This window comes from Hippocampus guttulatus, chromosome 10 (assembly GCF_054856545.1).
Source record: "Hippocampus guttulatus isolate MCC_2025c chromosome 10, RoL_Hgut_1.0, whole genome shotgun sequence".
In the NCBI taxonomy this organism is placed as follows: domain Eukaryota; kingdom Metazoa; phylum Chordata; class Actinopteri; order Syngnathiformes; family Syngnathidae; genus Hippocampus; species Hippocampus guttulatus.
In genome coordinates, this window is record NC_141270.1 from 16,149,187 (window position 1) to 16,175,735 (window position 26,549).

The following is a 26,549-nucleotide window of genomic DNA, read 5'->3' on the forward strand; positions in this document are numbered from 1 at the left end:
AATTTGTAAAAAATATATGAATGTGCGTATTAACTGGTTGGGTTCGGTTCCTCTAAAAAGGTGAAGAACGACTGCTCTGTATGAATAAAGCTGTTGTGAATTGTATTCCCTCTAGCGTAGCTTCATCTCGTGGATGCGTAACGCAACCGTAGCCTCTATTGTAGCTTCCATTCTATGCGCCTTATAATGCGGTGTGCCCTATATATAAAAACAGTTTTAAAATAATAGGACATTCATTGAAGGTGCACCTTATAATCCGTTGCACCTTATAGTGTGGAAAATACATTTGGTACACATATTGAATGAAACCCGATAAAAGATCCATCCATCCATCCATTCATTTTCAAATCTGCTTATTCTCAAGAGGGTCGTGGGCATCCTGGAGCCTACCTCAGCTGTCTTTGGGCAGTAGTGGGTGTAACCCCTGAACTGGTTGCCAGCCAATCGGAGGGCACACACAAACAAACAACCATCCGCGCTCACAATCACCACCTAGTGACAATTTGTAGTGTTCCATTAACCTGCCATGTATATTTTTGGAATGTGGGGGTGAAAACCAATCTACCCAGAGAAAAACCACGCAAGCACGCGGAGAACATACAAACTCCACACAGAAAGGCTGGAGCCGGAATCGAACCCTGCACTTCTGCACTGTGAGGCTGACATGCTAACCAGTCGACCACCATGATCAGAAACAAAAGTCTGCATCTACAAAAGAGAATACCCAACCATTTTCATTGTTTTAAAATATGTTTTGGATTGTACTTTGCTGTGGTATACAAATTGCACTGGATCATACTGAGCTGTCTGGTTACCACATTTAGCTACATACAATATCTCAGTATGATTTATTTGACCACTTGTCAAACAGAAACAAGACTGAATCTATAATATGTAACTTTTTTTTTCAGCTTTCCAATATTTCACTCTTTTGAAAAGGGATGAGGAATCTTAAACTGAATTCCCCTGATGGCTAAGTGGTCTTTGCAAAGTCAAAATTAATCAAATGTAATGTTAAAAAGCTGAACCAATTATTTGTGTCTGATGCAAAGAAATTCCCAGATTCAATCCAGCACAGATGGACTGCCGTTTGGTTTTCAGTCTGCTGTATTTACAGCCAGTCAACTTTTCAATTCACATGACACTCTAAACGTTGTATATTCTATTTTAACCTTCGCAACATTTAAATTACCCATTGATTGAAAAATCATCCTAAGTTTGTAGCGACACCTAATCTTTCCATTAGCAAAAATAAATTATGCTTTTAATTGTTAGTTTAATGACCTAAGAAGATGAGTATAATCTTCGATCACAGTGACGCTCTATTCTAGGTGACGGTGGGTTGATTAAAGCCTGCCGCAGCTGACGTGGGGCGAGGTAATTTTATTGCAGTCACTTGTAATACCCATGAGGTCTGACTGAGAATAATAAACTCATTTGCAAAACCCATCTTTTTAAGTAGACATTTCGATTTTCTGATTGGTTTATTTGTCCATTTTCTTTCTTTCTTTTTTTCTTTTGCGCCGCCGACCTATCATCTCGGATGATGCACGAGAGTATGGTCCCATATCAAGAGTGTGTAGAGCCCATCAAGAGCTCACTCATTCACGCTTGGTTTAGGGCTTAATGTTTGATTTGACTGCACACATTACTCACATTTACTTCATCCTGTTTGTTTTCACACAGTAAAAGGAGGCGAGGTGAGGCCCGACTTATAGTGCGTGTCTGTGTCGGCGTGTGTCATACTGCGATTGCGGATGAGGGCTTGACTTTCACATTTTAGTCACAAGCTAAAGCAGCAACATGTGATGAATACGACACTTAACACACATACGGTATTTGCTCGGTTCTTTTTTTCCTTTTAAACATGAAAACATCAAAAGCCTTATGACCAAGAAGACAAAAGACAGTTTCATTTTAATCGTACACCAGCATGGATTGCAAACTTCCTTGTCTCAGACTCTTATCTCCGAATAAAGCGATGTGACGAAATGACAATGACCAGTTCAGTTTATGTAATAAGGTTGTTATATAACTGGCGAGATGGGTTTGACTGTATAAGAATCATAAGAATCATTGACAGGAAAAGGCATCATGGGATGTTGTCGATATTTGAAGGGCTTCTATCGGCTAAAACGTCAGAAAACGACTCACGGCCGCGGTTGCAGTGTTTGTTTGCGTTGTCAGGGGAGGCCTGGAAAAACACAACACAACATACACACACTCGCAGGCGCACAAAAGATCAGCCAAATGCTATCAATAAAGCAGGGTGTTTGCTTCAGTTTGTGGAGCTGGGAGGCTCGCAGGCACAACATTGGCACAGTGCAGTACAAACAGAGTAAAATGCCATCAGTAGCTCATTGCTCACAGCTTGCTAGGGATCAGCTATGACATGTGTAGCATTTAGTTTTTCCACACGAAGGAAAGAAGTCACAGATGGCCTCAATTCAATCCTCTCTGACAAAGATTGTTTTCAACAAAGCCCTCCCTTCAGTGGCATCATCCCGGTCAATGACACATGACAGTGGACATTATTCCGCTATTATCGAGACAATGGTCCCTCACCAATTTCACAGTCTCCCTAGTAGTTTGAGTGATGGATGTGCAGATGATTGCAAACAATGTTCGTGTTCAGTAGATCAGCTGTTTTTCTTCATGAGCCACACACCCAGCACTGCTTCAACTAAACATTGTTGTGTAACTACTTTAGTGTGTCTCCATAAATGGAGAGAATGCCCCTGAATCAGTTCGGAATGACTTGCTGGCAGAGAACAAGAAGCCCCTCTTATGCTGGAAGGAACAGCAACAGTGGCGCAATCGGACAAACCACATATCCACGAGCAAATACACTCTCGGCGTGGATGACATCATCCGTGCAGCGGTCAGAAGCCTCGCTTTGCAGGAAATGGCTTTTTTGTATAGCATTTTTTCCCCACGTTTTCACATACACAGTATGTTGTCAAAACTGTTCCCCATTCACAAGGAGCTGCAAAAATGGCTGAAAAAAAACAAAAAAAAAACCCCGGTGATATACAGTACATGCCAGGCCTGAAGTTGGCAAACTTGGCAATGACAATTTTCAACGAAGTGTGCACGAACTGATTGTGTTTGTGGATAAAAATATATTTTGATTACACTGCATTGACAATTATTTCAATAAAGACTTTGGCATACGCGACTGCTGGATTCAACCGTGGTGCAGTAAAAATGAGCACTTTGCTGAGGAAGAATCTCCTTTGTTTTCACAGACCGTCTTCAGAACTGAGAGGGACCATTTACAGACAAATTTATCGTTTTGAAAAAATTCCACGATCAACCAGCTTTCATGTATTTCTGTTCAAGACAGGCTTGTGTAAATTGCCACTGAAAAGAAATCCTCACTGCTCTGGACAGTGACTTTTTATCAACACAATTACCGTATTTTCACGACTATAAGGCGCCAATAAAAGTCTTAAATATTCTCCAAAATGGGCAGGACGCCTTATGATGCGGAGCGTCTTGTGTATGCGCTGAGTTCCAAAACCTGACTGACAGCCGACACGCTGTTTATATAGAGAAAAGGCGGAAGTGACTGTGGACAGGCATGCGGCAAAGAAGTCGGCCAATCAGTGAAGGGTGGGCGTGTATATATACATATATGGAGAGAGAGAAAAGGCAGATGTGAGTGAGGACAGGCATGCGGGGAAGAAGTCCGCCAATGAGTGAAGGGTGGGCGTGTAAGTGGACGCTAAAGGGACGCCACAAGCAGGTACCAACACCTGTATAGAGTGTGCATTGTTGCAAAACAACTTCGGTTTTGGTTTCTAAGAACCCCCCAAAATAAATTCTACAAAGAGACACGCCTACAAAGCTCAGTTCAAACTTCAAGCCATCGGTTATGCTTTTGGCATGCGTGCCCATCTCACAGCAGCGGTGAAAAACCAAGTCAAGCAAATGAACTCTGAGCTTGCCGTTATTCCCGGGGGCTTGACTAAAGAACTCCAACCGCTGGACATCGGCATCAACCGGGCGTTCAAAGTAAAGTTGTGAACGGCATGGGAACAATGAATGATCGATGGCAAACACAACTTTACAAAGAGTGAGAGGCAGCGCCGGGCGAGTTACGCCACAATTTGCGAATGGATTGTGGCTGCTTGGACGAACGTGTCTGCTTGCACTGTTGTTCGAGTTTTTGGCAAAGCCGGCATCATTTCTGTGGAGCCACATGGCAATGAGAGTGACTGACAACGAGAGGGAACACGGCGTTTTTGATGGATTACCGGTACTTGCACAATTGTTCAATTCTGATACAGAGGATGAGGACTTTGATGGATTTCTGGGTGATAATTGATCGAAAAACGTGAGTACATTGTACGATGGCTAAATAAAATACAACGGAACTCAGTTTTGCTTCCGTTGCCTTTTTAAAAACGTGTTTTTAGCTTGTATCTGTATGTCTTGGCATGCTACCGTATGCTTCAAGCTAACGTGTTTTTAGCGTGCACGCATGCATGCCGTATGTTTAAGCTGGCGTATGTTATACCACTTTAAAATTGCGCCCAATAATACAGTGCGTTTTGTCTATGTGTAAAATACAGAAATAGCACCCATTAATGAGACTGCGCCCAACCATACGGTGCGCCGAATGGTCGTGAAAATACGGTACTAGTAGTTACGGAATTGGAAGAAGGCCAAGTGTGCGATTATTGACGCCTTCCTCCAAAAAGGGCAAGGGGATCCTGCCTAGAATAGTTTTATGACATCCAGCCTGTGTCTCATCTATTGGAAAAAAGGAAAAATCAACGTGGCCAAGTTTCTTTGAGGGGAGAAGCAATTAGTTACAGGCGTGGGCATCCGGTGACCTGCGGGCCGCATGTGGGCCACATCCACACTCTGATTGGCCCACCTGTGCAAAGGTAATGCCTGCAACAAATGCTGCGTAAAATGTATTTCAGCGGAACATCGAGTCAAATGCCCCAATTTGAAATAAAGTTTAACGTCCCGGCATGCATGACGTTACACACACCCTCAGCAATAGCTTCTAATTTGAGGATGCCCTTAAAGGTCCAAGAAAAGGTTAGGTCTTAGGTTATATAACAAAGTTGACTATTTTACTTGAAAAGAGCTGGAAAAGCTCGATGCCAGTGATATCCCATTTATCATCTTCCATTCAAACATTGACAGTACAGTTTTACGTTTGTACAGTTCGACAATGGAAGGGATTCATTTCTGATATTTATTACATGAACTATTCAAAAAATTGGAGGTCAAGCGACATCCCAGAATTCATGGTGTTCCTTCAAAGTTCTACTGTATTCATAACTTGGCAGCAAACTGTTCAGTTCTTCCATGTAGTAGATGAAGCATTTATGATGTAGGAAATGGGAAATGTGCATTCAAATAACATTCAAGCGCATATTGATGATTGATTTAAGGTCCCATGACAAGCCCTGTGTGCTGTGACATGACTTTGCACACCATTCATTTTTCAATGCTTTGCAGTCATTTTCACGTAACAACTTCAGATAGTTCTACTTTTCCGGTTCTGTGATACTTTAAGAGCTAATTCAGTTTCTTGGCATGATGGTGTCACTTTGAGTACATTTGTTTTGCATTTTTTAATCATCATGTATTGGAAATACATTTTTAGTGGCTTTTGTTCCTTCTTAGAGGAAAAAGTCATATTGCCAGCATCTGTCATATCCATGTTTGTTTTCAATTTACAGTGCACTACTTTTATTTTCATTCTGCCGAAATCACTCATTATTTGCCACATGGTAGAGTCGATGTAAATCAAAATCTTTCTCCAAGTCCATCTCCACTAACCACGTTACGGGCAGAATACATTCTCCTGCTATGCTCTCATTGTCCACTGCATTCCACACTGATGCTGGGCTCCCGATGTAATTTTTGCATTGATTTTATGAAGAAGAAAAAAAAAACAGGGATATATATGTATATATATATCAAATGTACCCACTGTGGGACTAATAACGATTATGGAAAAAATAATGACAATTATTTTGTTTGAGACTGATTATTGAAATGATTATTCATTGATTTTAAAACATAGTATTTATTTAACTACTAAAACTAAGGCGTTTCTTCGATGAGAATGTTTTAAAGATCGAGAGAAGAAAGAAAGAAAAAGAAAGAAAAGATAAGGAAAAAAAGAAACAAAGAGAGAGAAAGAGAGAAGGATGATGATCATAGTCTGTATACGTGTGCATTTATGTGTGGTGTATATTCCAAATACACGCCAACTTCAATTGCAATGTAATCTTTTACCCTCCCAGTCTACCAAATGTATTCCAGCTTTTGGAGTGCGTAAAAGGAAATAATTCAGTGACAGAATATGCTTCAGGCCAGATTTGACATGGAACGCCCACAATTTAGGATCACTCTGAACAGACGTAAGTCGATGGGAGAATCTGCGCAGCTAGAAAAGGCCGCAGATGCGTGACTTTGCCCTCTTACCCATATTGAAGAATATGGCCCAGAGAGCGTTCTCTCTTCCAATAATCCAAGCGACGGCGTATGCAGCCTCGCAGCTGATCAGTGTATGGGCAACCGACTGGCTCCAGGTCCGGCTATGACAAGTCGAGGGTAAATTCCTCACCTCAGTGCTTAAGTACTTATACTTGTCAGCAACAATCTTGACAGATAATTTTGAGAGTAAAAAGATGTGCATCGTTTTACGAATGCTGCAGGGATGCACAGGAAAAAGGGATCCACACAAATATAAATGGTGGACTATAAATTGCAGTCTAAATCGAGTTGTTTCGGGGGTCGGGTATCGCCTGGAAAAAAAAGCATGGACCAAAAAGATTATTGGCATGTCACAAATATGACATCTTGTAAATAGTCTACAAAATGTGAAGTTGCTTTCTTAAAAAAAAACAAAAAACGTTTGTCATGTTCTACTAAAAGTGTTGTTCTGGCAACATCTTCTCTAATCTCTCAGGCAAATCCAAAAAAAAAGAACTGCGTTTATGTCCCACATTCAAAACATATAAAACCCCTCATCAAAGGACGTTCATTGGTCGGATCATTTTTCGTACCAAGTACACGTTGGCATGAAACAACAGCTGCACTCTCATAAATCCCTCACAATGCATTTGAATGTTATCGGAAAATAGCAAAAATGACTTGGAATGTGCACTAAAAACACATGCCAAAGATGGTTCATTTAGTGAAAAGCTGGAGATCTTTTTTAACCATAGCAATAATCGTAAGTGGATTTAGAAGGGAAATGTGTTTGTGTCATCTTTCTGCCTCAACTTGGTGATTTCAAGCACAGCACAACACAACAGACAGAATTCACTTGCAGGTGAAATGTTTGGGAATTGAATTGATTTATACATTTGAACAAAAGTGAGTGGTGTCTGTGTGTGTGTGTGCGCCTTCGTGAGGTTTGTCTTCTGATGGCCGCCACTAAAAAGAGTAATTACTTCACAGATGGCGAGGGGCTGGTCGGGAGCAGACTATGTGATGGAGAACAATCATTGAGGCTTGATTGCTCAAGAAGCACAAGGCAGACCTGACAGGAGGAGGGGCTCCAGAATGTGTGATGATGAGTGTGCGCGCCTAATAGAATGCTAGGAGGGGACTGTTTAACTAGGCCACTGCGACCCATTACGCGGTTGACAATGATGTGGTTTGTTACACACACAGAGTAGATCAAATCAAATTTCATGTGCTGCTCTTGGGTTTCATCTATTTGATTCATCATCACCTCAAGTATGAGGAAATCATTTGTATTCCATCACAGCAGCACAGTCATTCCTCGCCGTGGAAAAATGATTAAGTATTATATGCATAGGTGCAAATGTCATCCGGTATAAAAGGACAATAAATCCGCATGTCACTTATGCAAAGTGATGTAAATGGGGCCCCTGATTAAGACACAGAGTCATTTAAAAAACAGGGACCGGCAGAACCTTGACACACACACACACACACACACACACACACACACACACACACACACACACACGCACACACACACACACACACACACACACGCACGCACACACGCACGCACACACGCACGCACGCACACACACACACACACACACAAACTACCGGTTAATATGAAATTCTGAGCACTTCACACAACACACGCACCTTGATAACGACAGTTCTCCCTCTCTCTCCCTCACACACACAGAAAAGCACACACAAAGGCACATACACACACTCGCACACACAGAGTAAAATCCCCGTAGCCATGTGCCTGCCACCCGAGCAGTTTATCAAGTAATTATTGTTTGATTACAGCGTTTCATTATCTGCGCTGATTGAGTCACAACCAACGGCAAAGGTCAAGCGCCATTAACGCGCTGCTCCCGAAACATATTTCCACGCCGACAGCGTGTTTGCCCTCCCTCTCCTCTGAAAGGGCTAATTGCAAATGCATTTGTTTGAGGAAAGAAGAGAGGAGACCACGTGCTCCGAGTCCCACTGAGACAGAATATTAATCCCATAAAAAAAGGAATTCACACAAATTCAGACATGTGTGCACACAGTGAAGCCGTTTTGGGCCAATTCAGCACAGCTCCGTTACCTGCTAAGAATTCAATTCAGAGAAAGATTGAGTGTTTTGATGTCAGATATGAGGTTAAAAGGGCACCCGTGGCAGGGATGGACCTCCATGGCGGCCAGGGGTGGCGATGGCCACCACTTATCACTCACTGGTCACCCCCACATCCAGGGGGAAATTTTGATATCCATCAATTCTTACAGTTAGCATCAATCAAAATCATGACTTTCACACCACAGCAAGCCAGCAAGCAAGCAATGCAGCCGAGACGTTATTGTTTATTATACCATCCACAGTCATGGTTTCACGAGCTTAAATGCACACATTAACCAATCTGGCTCACACACACATTCATAATACAAGCAACAAACAAACCAATAGTAAAAAAATAAAAACAAAAAAACCCCCGCTTAGAATGGTGAAGAACAAAGATATTTTTGTGTCATTGTATTTTATTGATATGATTTGAATTAATGTGCCATATGCACCGTGACTCTCATTGGCTGTTAGCTAGCAAATCAGTGCATGAGATCCAAGTTGACTCTATGTGTGTATGTGTGTGTGTGTGTGCGTGTGTGTCTTTCCATACCTGGGTGGGAAAGATATTTCCAATTCATGCAGTCGATCCTTGAACACTGACAGTTCTTTGTCGTACTCTAAAAGCTGATGAGAAAAAAAAGAACAAATGAAAGGGTGCAGCGAGAGACACGCGACAACAACGTTCAATTACATTTGTCGCAACGGGCCATTGAACAATGAGTTACTCAATACCTTAAATGAAAAATTCAACTGGAGAGTATACTGTATTTGTCAATGTTAAGAATTTGAGTTTGGCTTTCAGAAATCTGGTGAGTGTTCACAGACAGGCAATGACAACTTACATTTTATCTTTGACAGTTAATTTCTGATAGAAGAGCTGCAATGACACAAACTACTCAATAACAAGAAAATCCAATGCTGACTACTTTGATTGATGACTATCCATCCATTATCTCTATGGCTTATCCTGTGCAGGGTCGCGGGGACATGGAGCCTATCGCAGCTGACACGGGGCGCGAGGCGGGCTACAATCGCAGGGCTGACATATCGCGACAGACTCTCAATCAAATGTCTGGAGAGTATTTACTATGGAGAGAACTGGGAAGAAACTCTCCACACAAAAGCCAAAGATGAGGGTTGAACCTGAGGCCTTGTCAGGCAAAAACGGTTAATACTGTCTCACCGATTACAAGCTCAAGCCAAAAGTTGTCATGACTTTCGTCAAGGGTGTGGAAAGTCCATCTCACACTCACAAATCAGCACAAAAACACTCGATATTTACAACAGCCATGATTTTCAGCATGACATTTATTCGAGGTGATTTATCTATTTAAAGTAAACTAAAAATAATACAAACTACACTGAAATGAAGCATTAAAAAAAAAACAAATACAAAAGAACAAACCTATTCTCAAAACAAATTCAAACCACATGAAAATTAACCAAAAAAAGTCAAAAAATGAAATGAAAACCAACTCTAATTAATGAAAGACGCAAAAGTATTATAACTTTGACCCACACCTTTGAAGGGGAAGTCCACCCAAAATATATTTTTACAAAAATATGTTCCATGTGCCTTCACGAGTCTAAACACTGCATTTCTGACTAATATAGCATTGTTGGAATATGCGTTCGGGTACAAAATCCATCCATTTCTGTCCATTTCAGGAGGCGGCCATTTGCCACTTTCTGTTGGCTGAAACGGACCTCACAGTAGCTCAAGTAGCATGAGGTAGCTCACTTGTTTTCTGAAGCTCAGCCATGATTAGTTGTTACCTGAGCCCTGAGCCACTCTGATGTCATTTTTAGTCGACAGCAAGTGGCAAAATGGCCGCCTCCTAAGCTGGACAAAAGCAGGTCGATTTTATTGCTCATATGCCACAGACGCACTATTAATCAGAAAGCCGTGTTTAGTCTTGTGGATCTGCACAGGACATATTCTTGTAAAAAAAAGAAAAAAAGAAATTGGGGTTGACTTCCCCTTAAATCTATTGCTTTCTCTGGGTTTTAATAGAGCCAAACATAATTTCAAAGTCTTTTTCCTTTAACTGCATACTTTACATGCATTTTAAATGCTTTTATGTCTGAATTTCATGTTTTCTTTGAAGTGGTTTGAATACTGTAAAGTACTTTTGCTTGATGTTGATGGTGCTATAGAAAAAAACTTGCCTAGCCTAGTGGGAGTAGTCATAGTCATCATTCCAAATAATATTACCAATCATAGTAGTAATAATAACAACAATAGCAAACATTCACAACAACAATAATAATACCACAAAATTGCAATAAACATTCAAAACAACAGCAATAACAATTGAATAACGCTCTCTCAACAATGACAAAAACGGTCAGTCTGCGCTTACATTGCCCTGTCCGACAAGGGGATTCTCTCACCACAGTGCCAGTCCGTCTACACACTCTTCATTAATCATGTCTCCTCACCCAGCTGTACTCATTCGCTAGAGTGTATACACACACACACACACACACACACACACACACACACATCCCCGAATTTACCCCCTTTCACAAGACCCATAAATCATTAGTGAAAAGTGCAATTAGTGGCTTCTTGTATACATTAATTATCTGGGAGATGAACAGGTAGCTCTGGCACCTGCATGACTGCCTCCCTGAGAGACTGGCAGCGAGGTTCTCTTAGCAACCCTTGGAGGGCCTCGCTCGCTCGGGCCCTGACTTTTTCCTTTCAGAGTGGGAGACATCAGCTTCGATCTGGGACAGTTATTTTGATTGTAAAATGACAAGTGGCTAACAATTACAGTGTGAGGATCCTAAGATGAGAAGCATTTGACAGAAACCGAACAGGCAAGTGGACATGAATGATATTACATTGGTGTATTACACACGGCGCTACGTTGACGTGTACATGATGAAATATCAAAGGAGAAGACGTTGCGTTATATTCGGGAGGGAAGCGGAAAACGTGTTGCAATATGAGAGAGTAACTCCGGCTTAGCCTGACAACTTCTCACTGCCTGTTCAAATCATTGTCGAGTTGACATGTAAGTGTGAGTCTGATGTCTTTGCTCTGGTTCTTTGTGTTAGTATTTGTGATTATGTGTCAGCCATGTAGAACAGAGGCCATTACGAGCAGCCAGCGGGGGCCTCCCAGTCGGTGTCTCTGCGGTTCAGGAGGGCAGATGTGCCGCATTCATCAAACTCACACTGCCGGGGTCATAGGAGAGACTCACACACTGTGGATGAGGGATGGCGGAGCATGGGATGTAAGCCCACGCTCCACTGTCCACCCTGTCCCACCATCCATCCACTGAACGTGCGCGTGTCCAAACCCAATCAAAACGTTGCGCCGCACACTCTTATATTTACATGATCTAATACAAATTTAGTAATGAGCATAACAGCCGGAATACAAGATTATTTTTGGATGATTGTGGTGCTGGTCAAGTCGAAATGTAGTCACTTGGCCAAGAACAGTTTTTGAGTGAGATATACAGTAAATGTAAGCGTTCAAACAAAGCAAATCACAGATCATTGATCGATTGTGTCTATTGCTTGGCTCCAACTTATGCGATCTCATTGAAATAAGCAATGCTGTTAAACTTGCGACGCTGCCACGCTAAAGCAAACTATGAACAAGTAAAAATTGGAATGGAATCCTTCAAATAAGAACGTCTTCTCTACTGTGACTAACTTTTTGGTTTTCTCCAGAATTCGATCTGTATACAAACTGGAGATGACCTTGTAAATGATTAAAAAAAAAAAAAGAGGATATTTTTTGGCATCTAATCTAGCCCACTTTGAAAGCTTAATACGCACCATCTTATATACAGCAAACAAAGTGTAGTTACAGTAGACATGTATCATTCCAAAATGAGACCGAGGGTTGGACACTGATTGAGGGAAATGGGGTATAATACAAATACTTTAAGTGGGTGGAAGAGTTGATACAGCAGATGAGTAGCATATGGCCGTGTGTGCTTGCGATCTCTTCTAAGTGAATGTTGAGTAATTCATTCAGGTGAATGGACGAGACCGCATGCCAGAATTTCACACTACATTTAATCCGAGGTCAATTAAGCATAATGCTCTGCTGCCGTGGCGGGTGAGTGGTTTAAAAATCAGCTTATATTGGTTCAAGGCCTCTTGACATTATAAAGCCAACAGTAGTTTGTCAACCAGAAATGACCTTGGGAGTTGTGGAGGAGGTGATGCGTGATGATGCAGTACAATATCACACAGGGTGGGGAAGATGAAGAAGTGTCTGGGTAAAAACTACCCTGTCAAGAGAGGGAATTTCTGACTTTGCTTGGATGAAAAATCAGACCCTAAATCAGAGAGGCGGTGATAGTTGAGGCCGGATGTTGAGGGGCAACAAACGGGGGAATATGAGGTGTCCGGCCCCCACAACTGTGCCTCTCAGCATACGGGAGACTCGTTCACCATCTGTAATTGTGCTTTGATTTAAATCTTGTCAACCATCCTCTGTGACAACACCTGCTGCCGTTAAAAGCCATCAATAAATGTTGGGGGCGAAAGGTCATTTAATTTGATTTTTACACCTTATACTTGGTTTTCATCGCAAGGGCAATATTTTTCCTTTTTTTTATGGGACCTTCATTATTTGGTGTGGAAAAGCAATAAACCGACTGACGGAGCGCTGGCCGATTGGCACCGGGAGGAGACCGGAGCAAACAAAGCTGAAATCGACAGCGTACTGACTGCACTGCTGAACTTTCATTTCCATGATAACTGAATTACGTGGTAAATAAGTTAGACGCATGTCAGGAAAAGGACACCAATTCCACAATTTGGCTTAAGACACGGAAAGAAATGCCTTTGGGTCTTGAAGATCAGATTAGCGTTCTTTCGGCATATTGTACATGTACAGTACACTGTCGCTTTCGAGAGGCGGGCTGCGTCAGAGACACTCAAGGACCAAAGAAGCAACAAATGATTCCACTATATATATATATATATATATATATATATATATATATACACACACACACACACACACACACACACACACACACACACACACACACACACACACACACACACACACACACACACTACGATAGTCAGCTCTCATTTAGCAGACCTCCTCTATTGCCATTTGGAAATTCTGACGGTCAGAATATGGGGAGCATGTTTTTTTTCTTCCTCTCTCAAATAATCTTTCTTTGACCATTTCTTTCAGGTGAAAGAAATCTCCGGGCTTGAGAGTAATCGTACAGGCAACGCTGCCAGCATGAAAACGAGAAGCAGGTGAGACAGCGAGGTTCATCACTTACTCGCGCTAACACACACCACCTCCTCTCTTGGCCCCCCATCTGCCGACGCCACACTGATAAAGTTACAATAAAGAGATACTGAAACGGAATCAATGAGCGTGGAAGGGGGAGGCGGGGCCACCCTTTGCTTGTTCGTCGAAACGACGGGGGGACTGCAACATGTGCGGATGGACAACACAAACATGAAAGAGGACACACAAACACACGCGCACACTTCCATCCCTCCACTGGAGCAGAGCTCCGCCGTGCCCCTTGACGCCACAAGAGCTCGGAAAATTTAATCTTCCCAAATACTCATCAGGGCTCTCCATCGCCCCGCCGTGACAGAGCCGGGGATAATTAATTATACAATTTCGATGGGAATATCGACTAAACAAACCTATTAATCATAGCAAAAGTCAATAGGCATGGACACATTCAATCATGTCCCAGCCAATGATTACTCCTCTCAAAATACAATAATTATTTTCAAGCGCTGCCTCGAATTAAATTTCTGTCAAGCTGGTACACGTCTTACAGTTGATGAAGGGGGCAATGATTTGATTTTTTTTCTCTTCCCCTTTCCAAGTCGAGGAGGGATATTTATCCGTTTAGAAAGGTAGTTTGTTTTATAAGGATCATAACATGGTATGTTTAACCAGACCGCCAGATTATCTCCGAAGCTCCTCTTATGTCGTCTATCTTGCCTGCCTTGGCCGAGGAGGGGGGAAGAGCGGGCTCCGGTAACCTCTACTTAACAAATTGAATTGTTTCTCCATGCCTACATAATATCACCCCCCCCACCCCCCCAAAAAAATCATTTATTCATACTGCTCACTGTGCATGGTTACCTTTCATTTTGTTGCCGTTTTTTGGGGGGGAGACAAGATTTGATTAGAACTGCATTACAAACGTACTCCACAGTACACTTTGAATGGATATATTTGGACAATCTAATGGAATCCGATGACATATTCTGCCCCTACCATGATAATGGGTAATTCTAACCCATTTCCTCTGAGTAGTTGGTGGTATTTTGGTCAAGTTCAGTAGCATACATTCTTGTTAAAACTTGGATAAATTACCCAAATTATCAATCCCAACAATATATTGCGACAAAATGTCACACTTAAGTGATGTTTTTTTTCCTGTATGTTTTTTGCATGATTTTACACTTATTAGAATATTGTGTGAATATAAAAAAAAAACACAACACCTTAAATCAAAACAAACAAAATAAATCCTCATTTGAAAGCCATACAATACAATAAACGCCGATGCTATTAGAATGTACTGAAAATCAATGTGAAGTGCGGACCATGGCCACCATTATACGTTGGGGGAAAGAAAGTCTATATGGTCAATAAAAGAAACTTAACCTGTAATAAATGACTTGGAATGATGGACAGTGAATGAATATACAAAAGGCATTTCAGTGACTTACCGGGGTCCCATTGTTTTCATGGAAAACGTCTTGGTTGACATAACTAAAAAGCTTCTTTTCAAGCTGAAGGACGACCTGAATCGGTGGCAAGAGAGAGAGAGAGAGATGGACCTCTGATTAATACCATTACTAATGGGAAGAGCACTTTGTAATTAGAGCACTAATGAACAGCGCCGTGCTGCAGTGTTAAGCAGTTCATTCTACACGCGTGTATGATACCCGTAATAATGAAGGCCATTTAACAACCTGCCAATTACAAGGGGGGAGGGGGCAATACTTGTATTACTAATCAAGTTTGATGAAATTGAATTTATTTTCACCACGTTTGGATTTTCAAATGTGGAAATTTCTGTTGAATCCGAATCATTAAATTCCCCAATATTGACCAGTGGAAAGCCGATGCGTAGAATATTTATTTGAATAATATTTTTATGGTCAGTGAATGACATGAATACAATAATTTCATTTTATTTAAGCATGCCAAATAAGAAACGACACTCCTTTCCAGTCCTTTCGATGCCAATGGCTGGTGAGCCAAAACAGTGGACGGAGAGTATTTTCTGATGCAACTTTATGGTGTGACAAACGACACAATGATCTTACAGAAGTAAAACCTTGAAGTTATTTTAATTCCATCTAAAATCAATGTTGATCTTACGAGTAAAAAAGAGAAGGTCCACATTCTGGCAAATATAGCATTTGGCTTACCTTTCTGTCATTGTCACTTTCTCTAAATATTAGCTTGTCGACTTCATTGGTGTCCGTGGTTCTTACTGTCTGCATGGTGGCGGTGGAACAGAGGGTCTGAAGGTGAAAAAGGAAGAGATAATACCATGTTAAGGCGTTAACTTAATAATAGTGGATAGAATGCCGTAACTGTCCTACCGACCACACACACACACACACACACACACACACACTGTAGTTTCCGCAGTAACCTTTGCAAGCTGCTGACAAACAATGACCGCAATTGAGGGAAATCAGCACAAAACATCTTTTCAAAGCATTTTGCTGATTTTAAAGAACCTTCGCACATATGATCACCTCACTGTCTTTTCTCTTTCACCGGACCGATGTACTGACCCTATGGACTGTGTATACATTAAAATTCCCCTTTGTGGACTCTTTTAACAATTAGTTAAACATTGGACCATCTGTGTTTGAAGACAGTTGAATGAAGTAATCCCTGAGCCAGTGGTTCCCACACCACACAGCAGAGATTGGATGAGCTGATTGAAATTCAAAGCACAGATTAGATAATCGGGTCAAGCCAATAGAGCGAAGAGAAAAGGCCTTTTGAACTCAAATGTCCCAAATCAGTCCAGCTTTGGCCATGAAGAAATGTTCTGACTGGCACACGAGGCTCGACCAAAAACCGACTTGCCCACTGCATCGCCTCCGTTTCGCCATGTCTGGCTCCATCTAACCACAAGTGGGCATTTCTAAATCTTGAACAAGTCGCTCCATCCTTCACTCATTTAGGCGATTCAAATGGAGGGTCAATATGGTCACCTGGCAGCCAAATGCTAATGTGCTTAAGTGCGCTTAAGCAGATTTGTGCAATGAATAGGGCAAAGAAGGCACAAGTGAGAGGGGCAAGAGATACATTCCCTGTCAACACAAGTCATTGTTCCAACAACCACGGAAAATCTTTTTTCCCCCCGAATTTTGGTAAGCATTTTTTTTTAATTCTTACATTAATAGTCATGCTTTAAAATTCATTTAACAATCAACACTAGGAATTAAAATTGCATTCACTGTGTTTGAATTTATGAAAAAAAAAAGAATCATTAATTTCCATTTATCAATCACAACATTCATTTATTGATTTAATCAATTATTTAAATAAATATAATAACGCTGAGAGTCCTTATTGGCTTTGTGTGTCCCACAGCATATTTTTCACACCGATTTCCTTTAGTTTTTTTCATCACATATTAGGTTTTTGAGATATTTACATTTTTCTCACCGTTCAAAACTTGCGAAGTTTGAATTTTTTCATGTGTTGCAATTCACAGCTATTTCGGATATAAATGTCACATGTTGCTGAACCTAACCTTTAATTCATAAATATTACTAATATTACTTTAAAATCATCATCATCGTCATGATGATGAAAACCTGATGTGCTAGAGAAAACAAATGAGGGCATATTCTGAATCAGCGCAAGAAATTATCAGAGAAAAGTTTACTTGCATTCATTGCGAAGCCTAACAGTAAGATGTGTGCCTCCATTTGGACGAAACGGGTTTTAAAGAGCTACAGTGGGTGTGTATAATTAGATTTAAAAAAAAAATCAAGACTTGAAACACAGGCATGAGACTTTTATTTTGATAATTCAGTTTGTTGGTTGTGAAAGTACACAATAAAATCTAATATAAATGTTAATCACATTTGATAAATCTTGATGAAAATGTAATGCATTGCAGGTTATTCTGCAGATGATAATTGCATGATTGTGGCAGTAAATAGGGACGTTCTTGTCACAGCTCCCCCTCCTCACAAAGACTCACTTCTAACTTACCCTAGTGCTCCCGTTCACAGGATCTGGCTCACCGTAGACCAAAACAAGGAACTTGCTCTGTTATTTAATGCCGTATCAGTGCAGTGAATCCCCCTTACGACGGACTCGCCATATTTTTAAACTCATCATTGGAATTCAAAAGCACATGCGGTGCAGAGACACTTTCATTGATCACCAGAAGTGATATTACCAAAGGAAGAGAGGATATCTTGACTCATTTGGGCATTTTATCAGATCCTGCAAAGTGACTTGGCATTACATTGCTGCATTATGTGTCACAGGTCAACAATGAGTGTTTGTAGAGGGCCAGAAGCTGGGGGCTGGGATGGGAGGTCGCAGAGAAAGGCGCTGGCTTTATGCATCAATGGAGGATAATCTCATGACTGTCGCAGGAGGAAGCGGCTGTTTAAAGGAGCTCTCTATTCCAGCTGCTCCTTTTAGCGGAGAGGTTAAAGCAATCTGCCCCACTTCAAAGACCAAAGACCCCCACACACACGCGAGCCTTCTGTCTCTAGTCCTTCTAGCAGATGGAGGTGAAGCCAAATGCCAAACTTAAATACTGACAAACCCACCCACAACATATTTGATCATGTCAATGAGATCTACCATATAGTACTGACCATGCTTTGTATTATTAGTCGTAATATCGATGAACGAGTCTATTGTAAAACATTTTCATACCCCATGAAGTTGTGGGGGACGTTGTGGTAAACATCATGCAAATCATGTTCAACCTACATTTATTTAAATACAAAAAACAAGACCTTTCATGTTCAAACTGAGAAACTTGATTGCTTTTAGCACATAATCACTAACTTTGAATTTTATGGCTGCAGCGCGTTCCAAAAAAGCTGAGACAAGGTCATGTTTACCATGTGATATGTCACCTTTTCTTTTAACATTCAAAAAAACATGGGCACTGAGAACTTGAATTGTTGAAGCTTTGGAGGTGGAATTCTTTCCCATTCTTGCTTGATGTACAGCTTCAGCTGTTCAACAATCCTGGGTCACCGTTGTTGTATTTTAAGCTTATAACACGCCACACATTTTCAAAGGGAGACAGGTCTGGACTGCAGGCAGACCAGTCTAATACTTTGCACTCTGTTACTACAAAGCAGTGGCGGTTCTGGATCAATTTCACTGAGGGGGCCGGGCTGGGGCCAGGGGTTTTGATGGGGGGGCACATTCAACCCAGGGCTAAAAAGACAGATTCGAAATCTTATTTGACTTTTTTTTTCTTCAGACTTTGAAATTGTAGTCATAACATTACAGTGATGAAAAAAAAAAACAGTATTAGGAGGGCTAAAATGTCTGCAAGCGTAACAATACGCCGTGTCCATCTGTTGAGAATATTCAAGCCAGGGGATGATATGGTACCAGCCTGCCGGGGACAAAAATTGCAAATACACTGAAGTTTTACATGCATATAATTATCCAAATTTTAAAAGGCAATGTCTTATATATTGATCCTGTTAAATAAAAATTAAAATAAAAAGGGAGACTAAAAAAGTTACACACACACACACGCACACACACACACAAACACGCGCACACACACACGCACACACACACACACACACACACACACACACACACACACACACACACACACACACACACACACACGCAAATAGCACTCGTGTCGTGGTAATTTCCTTCTCTGCGGACTGCTTCTCATTTTCCCGCTCATTTTTAAGTGCCGCAGCGCACTAAAGGGTCCGACTAGAATGTTAAATCACGCACTTTGGTTCCACCTTTCGCGTCGGCGACTCGGCGCGACTGCGTAATCTACGCTCGGAGGGGGGGCCACAGGGGGGGGCCAGAATCGGTGCTACAGGGGCACTGGCCCCCGTTGGCCCCCCCCAGAACCGCCACTGCTACAAAGCCACACTGTTGTAATATGTGCAGAATGTTTTTTTGGCATTGTCTTGCAGAATTAAGCAGGGGCATCCATGAAAAAGTCGTTGCTTGCACGGCAGCATATGTTTCTTCAAAACCAAGCATCAATGATGCCTTCACAGATGTGTAAGTTACTCATGCCATGGGCACTCACAGAGCTCCACACTATCATAGATGCTGGCTTTTGAACTTTGCATCCATTACACTCCAGATGGTTCTTTGGCGCGGAGGAAACGATGTCCGCAATTCTAAAAAACAATTTCAAATGTGGACTCGTCAGACCACAGGACATTTTTTTTCATGTTGCATCAGTCCATCTTTGATGAGCTCTGAGTCAGATAAGCCGGTGGCGTTTCTGAGTGGTCTTGATAAATGGATTTTGCTTTGCATAGAGTTTTAAGTTGCACTTACGGATGTCGCGCCAAACTGTATTTACTGACATTGGTTTTCTGAAGTGTTTCTGAGCCCATGTGGTGATATCCTTCACAGATTTGTCCTTTTTTAATGCCTGAGGGATCAAAAGTCACAGGCATTCAATGTTGGTTTTCAGCCTTGCTGCTTCCATGCAGTGATTTTTCTGGGTTCTCTGAAACCTTTGATTATATTATGGACCGTGGAAGACGACATTCCTAAAGTCCCTGCAATTTTACATCGAGAAATGTTGTCCTGAAAGTATTTTGACTATTTTCTCACCTAGTTGTTCACAAGGGGGTGAACCTCACACCATCTTTGATTGTGCATGACTGAGCGATTCAGGGAAGCTCCTTTTATACCAAATCATGGCAACCACTTGTTCCCAGTTAGCTTGTTCACCTGTGGGTTGTTTCAAACAGGTGTTTGATGAACATTCCTCAACTGTTTTGTCTTATTTGCCACCTGTCCCGACGTACTATCATGACAGTCACACGTTGACTACTAAGCGAACAAAATTTCCCACAGCACTGATTGGACAAGCAATGTCATGTGATCATCTGCAGCCAGTGATGGCCAAGCGGGCGTGCCATAACTAATTGACATGTTGAGTCGGGTGCGTCTTAACCTCCATGGCAGAGGCTCCATCGAACCCCTGAGAATAACAGGTTAAGAACCACTGTTATGAACATTAAATATCTTGTTTTTGTAGTGTATTCAATTAAATCTAGGTTGAACATGATGAGCAAAATATTGTAAAGTTTGACCATTACTCGTCAATCTGGTGGTTATTACTTTGGCTAATGCTTTCTTGGTTGACAATTGAACAGCTGTAAAAAAGTCAATGCACTCAACCATTTTCCAAGATTCTTAGGCAAGAAGGCTGAAAGTAACTCTAGTTCCAATGTGACAAGTACATGGACGCATAGCGATTAGATGCGGCTGAGAATGAAAACGCAAACATGCACGTGACAGTAAATTGGAAGGAATTTAATTTTATATTCACCTCTGGGTCCCACGGACCGCAATGATATTATCCCACAATGTAACATTGGAAATGTGCAGCCAGAAACGCTCAGCTGGCCACAGCATTAGGCTCGGAGAATTACATTTCCAGGGTCTGCTAATGATGGGATGCGGATGACAATGACAACACCAACGAAATAGGAAGGAATTTCAAGACAATCAACTGAAAAGCTGACAACATCAATAGATAGTGTGCACTGCATTTCAAGGCGCTCTGTTGAGTTTTGAGAAAATGTAAAGATTTTATGCGTGCATTATGGTCCGGAAAATCCGGTCTAACAGAGGTGCACCCCACAAAAAAACAACAAAAAAACCAAACATAGAAAAGCTTGCTTTTGCAATTGTTGGACAATGTGAACCTTAACTATATTTAATTATTTCACAGATTTTTAAAATTGATTTTCTTATGTGTCACTGTTGGCGTAGTGGTACACTCGCGTGACTTGTGTGCGGACAGCGAGAGATCGGTTCCCGCTCAGTGACGGGTGTAGATGGGGTGTGAATGGTTGTTCGTTTCTCAATGTGCCCAGCGATTGATCGGCAACCATTTTAGGGTGTAGCCCATCTTCCGCCCGAAGTCAGCTGGGTCAGGCTGCAGCAACGCTCCACGTTCAGGATAAGCCGTGTTGTAAATGGATTTTATTTTTTGTACCAAAGAGTCATATTGCCTTAGCCTGTTGCATGTTTAATTCGTGTTCTAATTTGTGTTCCTTCTTAATTCATCCCTGTTGAGGACCATGCATATTGCACTGTGCTCTTTGGTTCTTTTGTGAGCAGCTGTTACATTACACTACCCCTAGGGGACAGGCCGTTTTAACTGAATTTAATTTAAAACTGTGAATATATTGCAGTTAATCACACACACAAACACACACAAATAGAATACCTCCCAAATAAAAGCGGATGTCACTTTCTGATAGTTTGTCATTGTCATCAAAGTTAAGGGTGAATACACAATTGCTTTTCAAGGTGTAATAATGTTATTTTAAAGCATTGCAGGAACCGTTGAAACACATTTTATGATGGGAAAAGTTTCACCCTCTGATGTGTTGATTCAAATGTCATACTTTCCAACAACTCATTTGAAATTCAAACTAATCTGGTCAAGTGCAAAGGGATTGACGGTCTCGGTATTTCTCCAAGCAGCATGAAATAAGGCCAATTGATCCATCTTTCTACCTTATCCTAATCAAGTAAGAATTATTCAGCAACGACCCATTCAGTTTATTTACAAATCAGCTTACTCCGGTCAGAAGCTTGTGTACTCGACTGTGCAGCAGGAGAGACAAGATGAGTGGACAATGAGGTAACTATTCATTCTTCATTAGCCCTTTTTGTCAGCGAGGGCACTGGCATTGTCAGAATACGCTATTATTTTCGAGATGGAGGTTGCCAACTAAGCAAAGGTGTGCCAGCCGTGCTGGCAGGTTCAACGTGAATTGCTGAGCACCCTGGTCACTTTTGCTCCATTTGCCGTCGTTCATCATACCAATTCTGCATGCATGATTGCCATGTCTGCCCGAGTGGAGTTAGAGGGGGCCGTTCAAAGTGGGTATCAACAAATTTGGCCTTGTGCTTTACAGCTAGCTATTACACAGAAAAGCCAGTAAATCAGTCGTGACTCTCCCCACCCAATGTGACTGGACACAAGCCAGAGTCATCCACTCTTCCCTCCCCGTGGCTGGCTAATTTAATGCTTCCAAACAAAGATTAATCACTGACAAACAGAAGAGCATTGTGATTCAAAATGGAGGTGAGGTGAGAGTGCACACATTATCAACAGCAAAGTTAGCCTGTGCGTGACCCAGCGATCAACTGTTGACCCTCGTAAGGCTACACGCTGTCGTCCTTAAAAGCAAGTGACGCAAAAACTCTCAACTCTTCCTGTGAACCCACTGGACTGTGTAATGGTGAGTTTTGTTGGCAATATGTGCACCGTAGGAGGTCTTCCAGCCTGCCACGCCCTCGTCAAAAACGAGCTTGGAGAGGTAAAAGGGCATGTGAGATCATGATAATGTGCCCTATTTATCTTGTGCATTATAACATCTGGGAAACTTCTCTAAAAACAATGGCGAGCATTGAGGGCTGCCATTCGGGTTTTACCTTCAGAAACCAGCCAAAAAGCATTTGTCCTCTTGGAATAGATAATAGACAGGCCACAAATCATTCAAGACAACAGGACGAAGGGGTTGGTGAGTGTGTGAGAGAGAAACCCAGTGTATGTCTATGTTGTGTGTGTGTGTGTGTGTGTTTTCCCCCCTGGTATTTAACTTCTCTGCTGGCCCATTCTGCAGGGCCCCACAGGACAAATTGCCCAGCATGGATGTCTTTGAAAGGCAGTGCGGCGCGCAGAGACAGCGACAGGGCTGAAACACAGGGAACAGGCCCATAAAAATTCATCACTTTGACCCCAACGACCTCCTGCAACGGGGGGGGGGGGGGGGGTGTTCACGCGCGCGCGCACACACACACACACACACAAGCCAACCAAACTTACACTTGACGTTACAAACCATGATTCTAAAACGTACTCCACACACTTTGAACAGTCTTGCACTCTTCGGTTAACCCTGTCCTACGAGATAAGTGAAATCCCAAATGTGGAAAGGCTCTCCTTCAGATATTCATAGTGACAAGCACAATAGGCATGGAAAAGTGTTCGACACAGGAAAAGGCCACCAGATGCTTCATTGTGCCTCTGCCTCTGTGTAAAGTAGCAGCAGTAAAAGGAGGGTGGGTTCTTCTTCTGTGGCGCATTAGCCCCAGTAAGAAGGGGTCATTGTCTCAAACCCGGGCTCTTGACACATTACGGCCACCTGTACAAAGCAAAGCTAATGAGAGATTTAATTTGCGATACCTCCCCTGCCACTTATAGTCAGCATTTTGAAACCAGCCACAGCAGATGTCTCCAAGACTGTTTAACGTACCCACGTCTCCCAACCTCTCAATAATGCCATACATGCGCAGATTACTCAATAGGCGCCTTAATGCAGCGACCATTTGCATGCAGTTAGCTGCGGTGTTTCTGAAAGCAAGCTTTGTCATCAGGAGTAGCCGCCAGCAAAACTGTCATTCATGTTTTGGTTTTTTTTTTCCAACAATGCTCTATTAAAAAGAGCATTTGTCCCGTTAATGAGAAAACAAATTCATGTCCACCTGTGCCATGGCCATCGAATCACATTTAAATATAGCCAACAGAATCACTATTGATGGAGTATGAACACTTACTAAGCACTTCAAAAACATTGCACTCATTTAATTTACCTATCCCACCGTAGCTCTAGTTAGGAATCAATTAAAGGAAACAGATAGTGAGGTAATCTGTTGCTGCTGAGTCAATTACTGGATATCGAAGAGGCGCTCGGTGATTAGTGATTATCCAATAAGAATGCAGAGTCTGGTGGGTTCATTACTTGGCATTCGACAAAGAATGGGATGGAACAAATACAAAAGGAAAAGTTGAATACTTAGCTTTAGCGGCAAGACAGACAACACGTAGATTATTCATTCTTAGCGGAGATAAAACACAGGAGGAATTTGTCCTTTGCCTCCCACAATTTCCAGCTGATTTCATATAGGCAGGTGACCAGCTTTTTCAGTGAAGACCCCAGTGAGGCATAAAACCCCCCGTTCACACACAAAGAACATTAATTCATTCGAGCACCACCCTTTAATTTGTTTGCATCATTTCATCTTAACGATGGGCTTGTCTACCCGGGTGAGAAAGAGGTGTAATTCAGCCAAGGAAAAGGGAAAGAGGAAGGTACTGGAAGAGGGGTGGGGTGTTGACACCCCAGCACGGAGCGCTAGGCAACCATCTAGTGGGTGGGCTTTGTGATACATTTTACCAATTTTTCATGCCCATCCCTCTTGATGTGACCCCACTCAGGGCCCTTTATGCGGCTGACAGCTCTGCGCAGGAAAACATGCTGCCGCTCTGATAGCATGAAATCGGGAACAAAGACCCCCAGGGAGAGGAGAAGGGGGCCACTGAGGCCCACTGTGCTCCGGTCCCGCCTGGCTCTGGCCACAAACAGATGTTAGGCCGGCCCTGACTCTCTCAGACCCCAAAAAGGGAGGTCCTTTCGGATAAATGGGCCTGAAATACATTGTTTTGGGCAACCACTAAGACAAAAATGGGAGCAGATCCCGAAAAGGGCTGGTCAATATGTCCATCACTGATAAATCACACAAGGAGGAGTAAAAGCCCATGAATTCTAATGTGGCCCTTAATGGGCACTCTTAAATATGACGGGATAGTTGCGAGCAGGTGTGAGTGGAGCTTAGTAACTTAATGTCAGTGGGCTGAGCTGATTAAAAGCTCATGGTGCCAACACTGAGTTTACAGCTGAAAAACAATGAGCCCTTCCAGAGAAGCGCCACCGATGAAGATGACATTAAGTACACACAGGGAAACAAGGCTGATAGGACGACCGATTCGAGGTTGACAATAAAAGACAATTTATTCATTACTCATCATTGTCCTCGCTCACTTTGCAAAGGCTTGAATTCAAGCCATTAAAACCCCATGAGGTAAATGTTTTGCTCAAGTGAATGGGAATTGGGACCGACTTGTTGAGTGAGCAGCCATGTGTAGCTTCTCTTTTACAGACTGCTTCTTTTCATATGCATGGGGCCAACTCAAATGATTACAATGTGGGAGACAGAAAAGGGGATGCCATGTGCACATGCAGATGCACAACCACCACAGACGACACACGACTTTGGAAAACTGAGCGATGTGTTCGTGAAACTATTTTCTTTCTTATAAAAACATCTTAGCTTAATAATGAGTCGGGGACTAGTTGATCAACTACAAAGAAAGATATAATGACTTGGCAGAGGAAATTCTCAAATATGTCAACTTGTGTTGTGGTATTGTAAAAAATATCGAAAGATCAATATATTGACTACAATGGTGTATTAATAAAATGGATGCACCAAAATAAATAAAAACTCCAAATGAGTGAGGCAAGACCGAAAACTGAAAAAAAAAATGTCCGCAGCTAGATCAATTTCTGCACATTACCAAATCTGTCTAAGGCTATGTTATTACCACAGATCAATTCCCATTTTTGTGTCATGAATCAGATGGTTTTCCGTGTCAATATGAACAGTAAGATCCATTTTTTTCCCCCTAATCCGACCTCAGGCCTCGTTCAGATGTAGATACACAGTATAAATCGGGCATATGTCCGATGCGAAAACAAACCAAAAAATCCCAATTGGGCATCACGTCCTGCAGTGTGAAGATTATGACGGTGAGCTCTTCCTTCTCAGTGATGCGCACGCTTTCATAGCCACTGGAAAGGTAGTTCCAGGTAGAGCGTGACACGAGAGGGGATTTTCACTCACATCCCATCCCACTCCCACGGAAAAAAATCTTGTCATGTCCCAGTCCCAAACCATAGTTTAAAAAAAATAAAAATG

The 26,549-nt window shown here is 42.0% G+C and overlaps 1 protein-coding gene across 3 annotated transcripts in view; it reads right to left on the reverse strand.

Moving 5' to 3' along the window:
- Positions 1-26,549, reverse strand: part of inpp5a (inositol polyphosphate-5-phosphatase A) — a 148,713-nt gene that overhangs the window by 17,516 nt on the left and 104,648 nt on the right. For all 3 annotated transcript variants that reach the window (XM_086122327.1, XM_086122325.1, XM_086122326.1), the window contains 3 exons: positions 15,968-16,063; positions 15,260-15,334; positions 9,111-9,184 (listed from right to left, as the gene is read on the reverse strand). In XM_086122327.1, the coding sequence (XP_085978453.1) occupies positions 9,111-9,184; positions 15,260-15,334; positions 15,968-16,063 (245 nt within the window). The remainder of the gene's footprint in view (positions 1-9,110; positions 9,185-15,259; positions 15,335-15,967; positions 16,064-26,549) is intronic.